General features: G+C 41.2%; 1 protein-coding gene across 1 annotated transcript in view; it reads right to left on the bottom strand.

Annotated features, from left to right (window-relative positions):
• timm50 (translocase of inner mitochondrial membrane 50 homolog) overlaps positions 1-13,170 on the bottom strand; it is a 32,262-nt gene that overhangs the window by 17,286 nt on the left and 1,806 nt on the right. The window contains exons 3-4 of the mRNA XM_084018845.1: positions 10,752-10,783; positions 2,764-2,785 (exon numbers count right to left, since the gene is read on the bottom strand). Of these exons, the coding sequence (XP_083874971.1) occupies positions 2,764-2,785; positions 10,752-10,783 (54 nt within the window). The remainder of the gene's footprint in view (positions 1-2,763; positions 2,786-10,751; positions 10,784-13,170) is intronic.

The following is a 13,170-nucleotide window of genomic DNA, read 5'->3' on the forward strand; positions in this document are numbered from 1 at the left end:
GGAAATCATGCATTTGCTGGGGACTATTTTCAACGGTGGATTTATCCACATTTGGTGCTCTAGTGTGTATTGGCGAGGATGAGTTGAACTAAACTCCAGTGTGGGAGCGACAGCTGTGAGATTTACATCAGGTTGATCTGCCGGAACAGTTCTCTGCTGTTAAACGAATTCTGATCGCCTGCTGATACCAATAATTGCTTCGCCAATACCTCGGTGTTCCCGGAGGCCGAGTCCTGCCCACGCCCACATCCCTCCTTCTGTTCATAAATCAATTGGTCCGTCTACACATCCACCCATCCTCTCCTCCTGTAAGTCTGTCTGTATTGACGAGACTCTTTCAATTGTTTTAATGGTGCTTCTCGATGTTCACCGTGTCGTGTGGTGGGGTCAGTATGTGTGTAGGTTTTTGGGTGGTTCCCTGCTGTTCTGCCCATTTAATGTTACTGCATTATATGAATAGTGCAAACATTACATTGCAGGTGAGCAATTTTCAAACCTACGGCACCACAGTTTATTCTTTTAGTCCTAGTTTTATTTTACTGCTGTAATATTTGGACCTTTGTATTGTACAAATAAAAAAAACTGTTTCGGGAATATCCGGTGTTTTTGACCATCTCACTTTTTTCCAAATGTCCAATTGCTCAGTGAGCTCTCTCTCTCCCTCTACAGCCACATACAGGCAGCAGCAAGGGTTGGCGTGTTTGGTAATTCAATTATTACATTTTATGGTTCGATTTTTCCTCAAACAAAGAGTCGGGGTGAGAATAAAAATGTTCCAGGCTATAGCCCCGGAAACCTGAATGGTCACGACACCGCTGATTTCTTCGCTGGCTGCACACAACACATTAGCTTTATGAGCGGAGGACCTCGAGGGAGCAAGAAACCAGGACAGAGATGGAGACAGATGGACAGACGGATAGAGACAGACAGGAACAGAGAGGACAGACAGTAATAAAGTTACAGACACAGTGGGAGGGAAGACGAGATGGAGTTTTGTTGCCATAAGAGGACAAAATGGACCTCAGGGAGCCTTTTATGCTAGATGGAGGAAGGAGTCAGGAGGAAGGTAATGGAGACAGAGACTGGACCTCTGGGAGACATAGTTATTGATAAAGTTATTATTAGTAGCAGCAGGTGATCAGAAGCATCAGTTTAACATCATCTGAACTTATCGTCATCACAATGATCTGTGTAGATGTTCAAATTTTGTCACACATTTTTAGTCTATTTTAGACAAACTTCTATTTCCAGACTGTCTATCCAGGAGGTGGAATCTCTCCTCAGCTGCCCTTCCTGAACTTTCTTCCCTTTTCCCGCCCGTCTGAATTGAGATGGTCCTACTTTGTACACATTGTAAAGCCTTTGAGGCAAATATGTGGTTTGTGAGTAGGCTAGAATAATCAAAAGTAAACATGTACTTGACTTTAAGTCATATTAATCAGCTTAACACTTCTTTAGTTGACAAACTCCAGACATACAGAGGTTTCAGCCAAGCCCAAGAATGAGCATTTTCATCCAACTTTAGCAAACTGCTTCCTGGTTAACATTCCATTTTTTGGCTAAAACATCTGCTGCAACAAAACGACAGGTTGCTATAGGTGCGACAATGCAGCTTGTGCAGCCTTCAACTGACAGGAAGTAGGCCCACAGGATTGTTTCAGCATCAACATTTTGCTGATCGATACGAAGGAAAACTCCCATGATTCTCATTTTCCTTGACTAATCCAGTATTTCTGATGAAAAGCGGGAGGGGCCTGAACCCACTCGACCCATCTTAAAACATGGGGCCTGTCTCATTAACCTGCTTTGTTGGTGTGGGTTTATGAAAAGTGCACTGTTTTTTTCGTCACTGAAAACGGAGACATTGTTAACATTTTAATTTTCCAATTCCATTTTATTGTCATTATTTTTCCATCAGCGATATAATATGGATATTTGGTCACATATTTTGGGTAGTTTCGTTTGATATTGTAAAATAATTTAAAAAAAGAAAAAAAAAAGAATAAATAAATCATTCTATTAAGAGTGACCTCTGATCGGCGTCTTCATTCTGCTGCCAAGTCTCTTTTCTCTGGATAAATAACCGGGATGTAAATATGCATGTGTGCGTTTTGTGCTTTTGGGGGGGATGACTGATGGGACATATGGATGGTTGGCGCGCACGCACGCACACACACACACAGGCACACACACACACACGCACACACGTTGGCACTGCCATCGAGGATCTATGGAGTGATCCATCATTCAAACAAACCCCGAGACACAGACACACACACCCACCCACACCCCTTAATCTGCCAGGGTGTCAATAAAAACACACATGTTCACCCAAAGATGAAGGAGGACTCAGCTGGACTGAGGCAGACTGAATACGACAACAACAACCCACAAAAAGAACACAGACTGAAGAAAAGCATCTATCAGTCTGTCTGCTGCTGCTGTTTGTTCGGGTGTTTTCAGACAGTTGTTTGGTAAACAGAATGTAAATAAACAGTGGAAAATGCAAATTATGAATTATTTTTCTAGTTGTTTTAGCTCCTTTTTTTTGGAGAAACAAAGGAAAAAACAAAAAGTTTCTCTTTTATGCAGTATAAAAACCAGTGCTATATTTATTTACTTAATTCACCCAGGAAAGGCCATATTGAGATGGAAAATAAACTAAACAAAATCGTAAAATTAGGCTATTAATCTAAAGCAACACATCCACATTAGTCAGTATTCTGTTTCATTCAGCTGTGATAAAGTTGTGACAACACTTACCTCTGTCGAACTCATCTGGAATCTGTCAGGAAGGCAGAGAGGGGAGAAAAGTTATTAAATATCTGAACACACAACAGCTGGCCAATAATCAATGACATGAATAAATCAGTGTTTGGTGTTGACATCACAACAGGAACGATCAGTGCGTGAGATGTGGCGACTCGGGGTTTATGTTTGTGGCGACAAAAAAACAACTAGAAAATCAATCACTTTTCCATTGATGGTGAAACAGACAGACGAGAGAAATCAATTGTCAGCGGGAGGCGGCATGTTGCAGCATCTGTGTGTTAGACAGACACGTGGTGCTAATTTCTACTACAAACTAATCAGATAATAATCACATCAGGGGGTGACAAAAAGACAAAAAGAAGAAAGTGAAGGAGAAGAAAACAAAAAGGGAGAAGATTTGGAGAATAAGGAAGAAATAAAATGAACAAGGAGGATGAGACGTAGTAAAAGGAACGTATGAAGGAGTAAGAATAGGAAGCGGAAGCAAGATAAAGAGGGGAAAAGAGGGAGGAGGTGACTGAAAGGAAGAAACATGGATGGAGGAAGAGGAGGAGAAGAAGAAAATGTAAGATAAGTAGATGATGCAGGGAGGTGAGACGGAAAAGAGGGAGGAGGAGACAACTTATGCAATGCTCACAGCTCCAGTGTACAACTCCACCTAGTGGCCAGAGACTCAGACTGACTCAACATGGTGATCATTGAATATTTCCACAAAAATAACACCTCAAGTTCAAATCCCGATTATACAACATTGCTGCTGTGTGAGTGAACGGTGCGCACTAACATCTGCAGTCTTAAAGGGATAGTTAGGGTGTTAGTAGTGGGGTTGTATGCTTCTCCATGGTCAGTGCATCTAGATGGATTATATGCTCTCTGCACAAGACTCCTTTGACAAAACCAGTCATTTTACCTCAAGGAACTATTGTTACTGGTCTACTGCAGCGTCCATCAGTTAGTTAGTTTGTGTTATTGTGCGACTTTGGTGTTTTCAATGGTTATTACAGATTCACAAAAGTCACATAATAACACAAACAAACCAAATTAATTTAAAACGGCAAGTATCAGGACAGAAAGATGCAGCAGGTTGAAGCTGCGAGAGCGCTGTATGAACATCTTCTCGGGAAACTTGACAGAGCGGTGAACAGAAGTCATTAAACCAGATGCTAACATATGGGGGTGAATTGATGTCAGGGGATGTGTGGACGGAGGTGTGAAACCGGCCCTTAGACCTCGTTGACACCTCGGAACGACTGCAGAGCTGCAGCCTGGGAGAGCAGGAGGGGAGCCGGTTCCCATACACCGACACACAACAATAAGTTAGCTACGACAAATCATTCTGACATGCGTGACTAACCATAATCATCGTCATTATATATGTCCCTGACAAAGAAAGATAAACTGTTAGAATAAGATATCTTTTAAGTCAGGAAAGAATCTGAACCATATTTCACCGATTTGATTTCATAGAATATTAAAAACCAAAGCATCTAATATAAAGCCTGCAGTGAAGAAGACACTTTTGTGCCAAGTTGCATTATTTAATATGTTACAATATAATACTCAGAGCCTATGGGACCCTAACATCACACATAAACTAACATCAAAAAGAAGGCTCCATGTTTGGACAGGAAGGTGAGATAAGTGTGCCGTTTCAACAATGCCCTTAAAAGGGAGTCTTGTGACTAAAGTAGTAGTGATATGTATTATAAATATGTGTAATAAATACAGAGAGAAGCTGGACATCTGCATGTTTGACAGGCTGAAAAAGCATTCTTTGCTTTTATTGCATGACAAATGACCCTGATCCTGCATTTCAGGCTGTATCAGAGGTATTTGTGATACTGGTATTGATACCTGTTCTTGCCTTGAAGAACGTCTCTGACCAAAATCTTCTTTTTTTTTTTTTTTTTAGAAAAAACATTTTTGCACAGATTTGAGTTTTCGGATGCTGTTTTTGCTTCTAGTTTTCCATCAGTGGCTTTAATATATCTCTGTATTTTTTTTTTTTTATCCCATTGTGATCAATGTTTCCGATCAATGACTAAAACTAATCCAAGTCTAAAGAGGAGCACCATATCTGCTTATTTTATATATAAATAGTCAAATAACTTTCCAGAAATGTACAATATTATGATACTTAATATATCAATGGTCACAATATAAAATACTAATACACTGTGACAGGATGAAATTGGCCATTTCCACATGTAAATCACATTTAAAGGTGCATCCGCAACTATTTTGATAATCAATTCCAGCATCTCAAACGAGAGGATTGGCTGCTTTTCCTCATTACAGTAAGTGAAATACTTTGGGGGTGAGCAAACAATTTATCCATCCATCCATCCCAGCTGATATTAGGCGAAGGCAGGGTACAACCTGGACAGGTCGCCAACATGTAGAGACAGACATTCACACCTATGGGACATCCCCATCCTGCATGTCTTTGGACTGTGGGAGGAAGCCGGAGAACCCGGAGAGAACCCACGCTCACACAGGGAGAACATGCAAACTCCACACACAAAGAACCCGAACCCAAACCGGGAATCAAACCCAGGACTCTCTCGCTGTGAGGCGACAGTGCTACCCACTACACCACCGTGCAGCAGACTTGTCAATTAAGGCAATTATAAGCAGAATAATTCACATGTAAGCATAAAGGCTGTTGGAAACCATCTCAAGTTGCATAATGTCGAACGATGAAAGAATCTAACAAAGAAATTCAATCTCTTCCGATGGCGTCAAGGCCGTACTGAGGCCGAGACGTTGCCTCATGCTATCAGACGTCTGAAGACAAAGCTGATGAGAAGTGTGTCCTTTTGAAGAATGTCCTCCCATAGAGTCCCCTCTGACATGTGCCCTATGAGCGGGACGGGACGGAGGGGGGTGGTGGGGGTGGGGTTGGGGGGACGAAGTGTGCCTCATCGGCTTTGAAGTGATCCAGTCTGCCTGTTGGCCAGACAGGATACAGCCAGAGAGCTTTATAATGTGTGAGACCGGGAACCAAAGACCTTTACAACACAGCTTGGAGGAGAGGGATGGGTCCTGGTTCCCGCATCTTCACAAAACTTCACAAGGCAACTTGACAAGGGAGTATTATTGTTATGTAGCTGAGAGTGACCTCTGACCTCTAGGTATGTCAGTGGGTTTGAGAAGGAGGACATTATCCCTGTAGATCAAGCACATGCTCAATTATTTTCATGGTGAAATTTTGATTAACTGATTGGTCAATTGCCAAAAACACACAATTTATCATAGCCAGAATTTCTACCCAGCTAATCGAAGCTTAAAATTGTGATATTTCATCATTTATTCTACATGTCTGATGTTAAAATGACCATTCAAAAATAAAACAATTTGCAGTTACCAGATGTAAAAAAAAAAAAAAACCCCATCAAATTCTGAGCTCCACCAGGGGAATTTCAACTGATCTGCAGGTTGTTGAACAGGGGTGAGGTTGTGTAAACATGTAAATAATTCAAGCATGTAAAGCATGCGGATTCTTTCAGAACCTGCTGTAGTAAAATGACAGGTTTTCTTAAGACACTCTGTACGGAAACACTTCTGCTTTTATCCACAGAACGCCACCTCCAGTCAGCCCTCAGGTTAACATTGTTAGTTTGGTCAACAACTTTGCAGTTCCTTTTAGCTGTTAGCACCATTAGCTGTGAGCTCCCAGCTCAGCTGTCACCATGTTGAGAGCCTTGCGGAGGCATTAGATATTTTGCGAAATCAATCATTAGTTGCAGCCCTAATCAACAAGTTAATTAACAAATAAATTTAACTGTTAATTGAGAAATAGCTTCTCAACAATGAGGCTCATTGTTAGTAGGGTATATTATCATTTCAGAGTAAATGGAGAAAAAAATTTCAACAGCAACATCACCATTTTAACCAAGAATTTAAAAAAATTATGAAACTGAATTTGTTTTATCATCTGGGACTGTAAAATACAACAATGATGACAATTTTTAAACTGAGGCAATATGCATATTTTGGCGATGTTTCCTGTTGTATTTTACAAAATGTATTTCCATAATGCCATGTCCCCATCAGGGAATTATTTTCCTTAAATGTGTTTTTTCAAATAGCATCAAACTCCCAATTGTAATAGTAATAAACACAATGAATATTGTTAAATATTCATATATGGCAGAAGGGCTCCATGCTCTAAAACTGAAAAATGGAGAATGCAATGGCTCACAGGGCTCAAACAGAATTACATTCATCTGAATGAGGAAAATGTGATAATGATATCACACTTGTTGCTGTCTGTCGCCACCTGGTGGCCTCCATTCAAGTCCTAAGAGCCATAACTCAGCTGAAAGGGTCTAATGTCACTGCTGTTGCACAATTAAAATGTGCCGGATGAACGGTGGTTGGTGGCACATCCATAACAAATACAGACATCATTTCATGTAGGAAAGGGATATTGTAAGAGATTTCGTTGAGCTGCATCTCATCTAAATGCTGCGAGGGAATTATTTTCATGGATTTGTCTCAATCGCAGTGCTCTCTCTACTCTCATCTATCTGTCATTTTTCCTTCAGTGCAATGCATGATGGGATATAGTACTCGGTTAGTAACCATTGGTTGTGCATTACTTCTCAAGATGCATTCAAAAATAACTATTAAATGCCAATTCACTGTGGAAAAAAATACTAAATAAAAAGTGGATTTACTTAATTACCAAAGCAGATGCTTGACAACATGCCCGAGACCACCCACCCATCCATACACCCACCCATATCCACCCACATCCATCCATACACCCAACACACCCTCAACTCAATTTCACAAGCAGCACAGGCACACGGCACATGTCTCAGCCCCGTTTAGCAAATGTCCTCTGTGAAGACGGGAACGAGTCTCTCAGGGTGAGGAGGTGAGATAAGTGTGCAAAGGACGGCCAACACGACATGAAGAAGTGTGTCGTCTGAGCTGGATGCTCCTAACAGGATGTCCAGGTGAGATAAGTGTGCTCTTTGAAGAAGGAAGCAATCCTCCCGAGCTGTAAGGAAGTGAACGGAGCAGAGAGTCCATAGTTCCCGCATCCACACCTCGTCACACATCACAGCTGGATTCGTTTGGCCCCAAACTTTGTGGGAAAACAACAGACTAACAAAAATGTAAAACTGACAAGTTACAAAGAAGTGGGTGCTGTAAAATGTTAAAATCTGGATCTTTGTGCCCATTATGCTTTTTGCATGTGGGGTTATTTTCCCAGAGACCTCTGCAGCCAATCAAGAATACTGAGACTCATTTTCTGGTGTCGCGATATGATTAAGCTGGATAAGAAAACTAAGCGGACAGCACTCCTTTTCATGTATTTTATGATCAGCAAAAGACTGTCAAGTTTAATCCTTCTTGCTTTTTGCGGAAGGAGTTCAAGTAAAGAAAATGTAAACCACTTTTCTCTGCCGACAGCTTCAAAGTCAATGACAAAGAGCACTTAGCAGGAAGCCATCCTGACACGTTCTGGCTCTTTGGTACCAACAAAAGGTTCCTAATGTGAGAGAAGTGTGCCCTTTGAAGTGGTCCTTGTTCCCAGGAAAACACTTCCAACAGCAGACCATAGAAAACCAGAGACCTCAAGTCATCTGGATATAAGCAGATTTAATTTGTAGTTGATATTACAAATTAAATTATATAATATTGAGTTTGATATTAATTATAATAATTGATTAGCATGAAAGCTTCAAAAGGCTTGTGAGTGACCTTAAAGATGATTTTTTTCCTTACGTGTAACAAAGTTCAAGCAGAAACTTCCAAGTGTTTGCTTCTGCCTGTATTAAATAATTTCACTGTAACTTTTATACTTGTATTTTATACCCGTCTTATATTATTTTAGCTTGTTTTAATTTTCTATTCTCTGTGGTCTTAAATTACTTTCTTTAAATTGCATTTCATTGTCTTTTTTATAACGCGTTTCATTGTCCTTTGATGTTTTATGTAAAGCACTTTCAATTGCCTTGTTGCTGAAACATGCCATACAAATAAAACTGACTTGCCTTCTTAACTCGGAGTGCTCCAGTATGAATATATTTCATGTTATTGTATGTAGCATTTATTCCTGCTACTTGAATTAATTAAAAAATAACGCTATAGTCCCTTTAAGACAGACGATTCCACCATAATGGCAGAAAGACAAGTCAAAATATGCCTCAAACCGGAGCCTTTAGATAAAACTTTGTTTGCAGCGTAATGCCACGTGTCCACAGGGGTGTTTTTAAACGCTAGTTGACGCGCCGCTTGCCAGTATTGCACGCTTGGTGGGCTGCCACTAGAGGTGATTGACAGGTGCTCTCCTTCATACAATCAAGGTACGTGTCCACAGGCAGCGTTGTTTCCACGCTTCCCATTCATCGTCTATCTGAAAAGCAGTGCAATGCATTCCGGTAGCGTTGTGGCGAATTTCGAGAGACGGCGCGCCGAGTTGGCCGCTCCTCATTTGCATAAAGTTGAAGTTGAATCTACTGTATGCTAATCAGAGGCGCCCGGCTTTACTCGCCGCCTCACCAACACTCGCAAAATTTCTTATTTCATAGAAAATAGTTCTCCGAAAGGTGTTTCTGAAAACATTTTATGTGAGAAATAAGCAATGCAGTTGCTGAATCTGTCTTTATTTTTGATTGACAACATTCAGTTTAAAAGATTGTCGAAAGCATTGGCGGCTCTGATTCGGGTACTCGGACATTTAGATCAACTGTCTCGCCTCCGATGCGGCTCTGTAACTACCTCCGTTGCCGTCTGAGAGGCGTAATAATCTGTTACACCTTTCCGCCACGGGGGGCGTTTAGACTGACAACGAGGCGGAATATTGGCGGAATACTCCGCAATGAAAAGGCAGTCTAAAAGGGGCTATTGAAACCATTGGGATAGTTTCGCAAACAACATCTTTGTAGCCATTCCTCGAGTTTTCAAAACTAGTTTAGACGACTGGGATCAAACTGCGTATGGAGCAGAGCTGACAACTGATAAATATTTCAGTCTTAGATTTGATGTCTTTAAAATGATCATTCAGCGTTTGGATGGTCATCACTGGGATATCAGTCAGTGAGACATGAGAGGACTGGAAGTGATGGTCATTAGTGTGTGTGGAAGTGGGATAATTGGGCTGTTTGATGTTTTCTGCACTCACAGCCGAGACGAACACAATGTGTCAGTGAGCTGCCGAGTGTGCTCATATTACAGTGCAACAATGACCAAAAGGTGACATAAGTGTGCTCCTTCCTTTCCCACACCGACGGCTCCCTCAGTCGTCAGTCCACATTTACACCTCTGGACAGACAGGACACACATCACAGCTGCCTGTGAAGTGTGTCCACAAAAGGAAGAGGATCTCCTACCTGTGAGGTGAGCAAATCACCACCACACATCAAAAAGGGAAGCAGTGGGGGAAGAAGTGTGCCGACCCAGCACATCAGCTCGGCTCTGGTCAACGTGCATATGAACGTCCCATTTGAGCCTGAACAGATGGCTAAATGTGTCTTCACTGTGTGGACACAAGCTTTTCAATCACCATCACCTTTAGGTACTGTCAACACATGTAGCAAAACAAACCTTTTTTCTCCGTTTGGCCTTGGCGTCATTTCAAGAAAATCTGCATCCAGACGGATCCACTGAAAACGACTCAGTGCGCTGTAGTACAGGCCTATATGTGGCGCTGTTTCTGCTACAAAAATGGGGGGCCGTTTTTTTCTTTTTCACCCTGAGAGCTGGTTTCAAAAACGTGCGTTTTCAGGCAGCGAAAACGCCGGATCCGTATGGACGGCCGGCCGAAACGCACAAGAGTTGTGCGTTTACCCCCAAAAAACGTTCCGTATGGACGGGGCCTTAAACACAGGCACTGACAGGTACTGGTGGTGATGTTAGCAGAATCACACTTGGAGGAATGTGTGTGTGTGTGTGTGTGTGTGTGTGTGTGTGTGTGTGTGTGTGTGTGTGTGTGTGTGTGTGTGTGTGTGTGAGAGACATACCTGGTTTCCTTGTTCGTCCGTTGAATTGGTGCCTAAAATTTAAAGAACAACAGTTTATCATCTCAAGTTATGTTGAGGTTTTACACACGTACGTTCAAACCTGAACATTTATCTGTAGAGCAAATATTGGAGCCATATGATTATACAGCCTTGAGGGTGAAACACATTTTTATTTGTTTTCACTGAATTTGTCAGACAGCAGATAGATCTCACGGGTATTGAAGGTCAATACTTTTTGGTACCAATCAAAGTGTCTACGCAAACTGTGAAGCACCGACAGCTGTCATCAATTTTCTGATCAGGCTAAATTACTTGATTAATATTCAATCTTATAGGTCCAGATTTAATGACCTATAAGATTTCTCACTATTTTTTTAAATCTTATAATCCAAATGTTTCATGAATTAATTGTCAGTTGCAAACCTCACAAAACAAGAAAAATATGCAGTCACAGGAGACAATGGATGCGTTTACATTAAATCACCAAAATATTTGCAGCCGTTTTAGTTGCAGGTTTAATTTCTGCACTTTAATCACGGTATTGTCAGCACTTATACTTGTAAAAATGATCTGCATGTCACTTAAATCTTGTGTCGACAGTAAAACAAACAAAGTATGTCACAAACCTAACCGCAGGGAGACCACACAGAAAGGTTTTTCCAGTTACAATCCAGAAAATCTCAAAGGGCTAATCCACATAGCAGAGACGCAAGTAAATCCCAAATTATGAAAGAGCATATTCCGATTCAGTATTCCACATGCACAACAGAATTATTCCATGATCCAAACGTGGTTTGTCCCAGAAGGAAAAAAAAAAAAAAAAAAAAAAGAAACATCAGGGTCACCAAAAAGCTTGATGATCAAAAAAGCTCCTGTGACTTGACCAATGAAACGGTCAGGCACTCATTCCCTGTTGGGTTTGTCAGCAGTACTCCGGTGCTGTGAATTGAGAGAAGCTGATCACTTACTGACTGCTGACTCGTCAAGAAAGCTCCTTCAAGTCATCTTCACTCCAAGTATCTGAGTTAGAAGCTGCTCTGCCTCAACAGGAAGTTCCCATCTAAATGTGCTTCCTCTTGACCACAATCTTTGCTGCTACTTTTACCGCTGACTTTATACTTCACTTGTGTATTTTCTACCTGACAAATGAATGAATGATGAAACAATGAATTAAGCCTCTTTATTCTTCTCTGTCTGACTCTTCTCTGAAGACAAGCTGCCCCGCCTCTGACTGACAGCTGCTAGCTCCACCCCTCTGGAGGCTGTCCCTCTAAACAGGAAGCTGAGGGCGATAAACCAATCACACCCCATTTTTACAACATAGTCTTTCCCCTAACTGAAGGAGAGGGTGGCAGCTCAGCCAAAATCACATTTAATCCCAACACAAGACACTGGTTCTCCATTTTTTATATTAGTATAAACCTGCTGATCAACTACCTTTACACTAAATGTGGAAAATGCGAACTATAACAGAGCGATTGACAAAAAAACCATTGACAACATACTAACAGAATGGATAACAGTTTACATTTGTGTATGTTGTCTGGCCAATTAGTTAACAAATAATTTCAGAACTTCGGCAGAGCCTGAAACTACACATGAACCTAAGTTTGTGAACATTAGTATTCACACTGGATAATACATTATTTCAAGATCTGTCCCAAATGAAATCAAGTGATGAGGTGATGATGCGTTGTTGGAATGGTGCGGGATGAGAAAGAATACCAGTTTCACTTTTTTGTGGCTTCACTCTAGGGTCACAAGAAATGCTGTATCACAGCAGTGACTGGACAGATAAACTGACAGCGTGATTGTGAAGCACTTCATTGACCTCCAATGCCTCCTTTGTTTACACAACCTCATGGTCTCAGAGTCGGCATGTTTTGGGGTAAAACAGCTCATTAGGCTCTGGACAAAATGAGTACACCTGACATTAGCCTGCAGGGCTCCAGACTAACTTTTTCATTTAGGCCTAAGCACAGAATTTAGATGCACCCCAAATGTTTCACTGTGCCTTATGGCATCACATTAATATACTTTTTCTTTACAGTTCCCATATACACTGTTGATTTCTTAACACATTATGTAAATCACTATAAACAGGAATAAAAGGTGCTGATACATGTCAACACAAACAAGAAATCCCAATAACCTGAATCGTTTAAAAATGTACTTAAAGTGATCTTCTTTTGTGATATTATAAGCAGTGTTGAATGTTATTATCACTTCTGACTCCTCACTGCTTCAGTTTGTGGCTGCCTGGTGCTGAGAGGCTGCAGGGAGGGGGGGCCACCAGGGCCGACTACCAGGGCCGACCACACACCTATCATGGTACTGGTTGTGTTTCTTGTGCTTTTTTTAATGTTTCAATTCTGAATGACATGCTCTGGCCATACTCTTGCAGTAAATGCAATGCTTA

The sequence above is a fragment of the Eutrigla gurnardus genome (assembly GCF_963514095.1).
Source record: "Eutrigla gurnardus genome assembly, chromosome: 10".
NCBI classification, from domain to species: domain Eukaryota; kingdom Metazoa; phylum Chordata; class Actinopteri; order Perciformes; family Triglidae; genus Eutrigla; species Eutrigla gurnardus.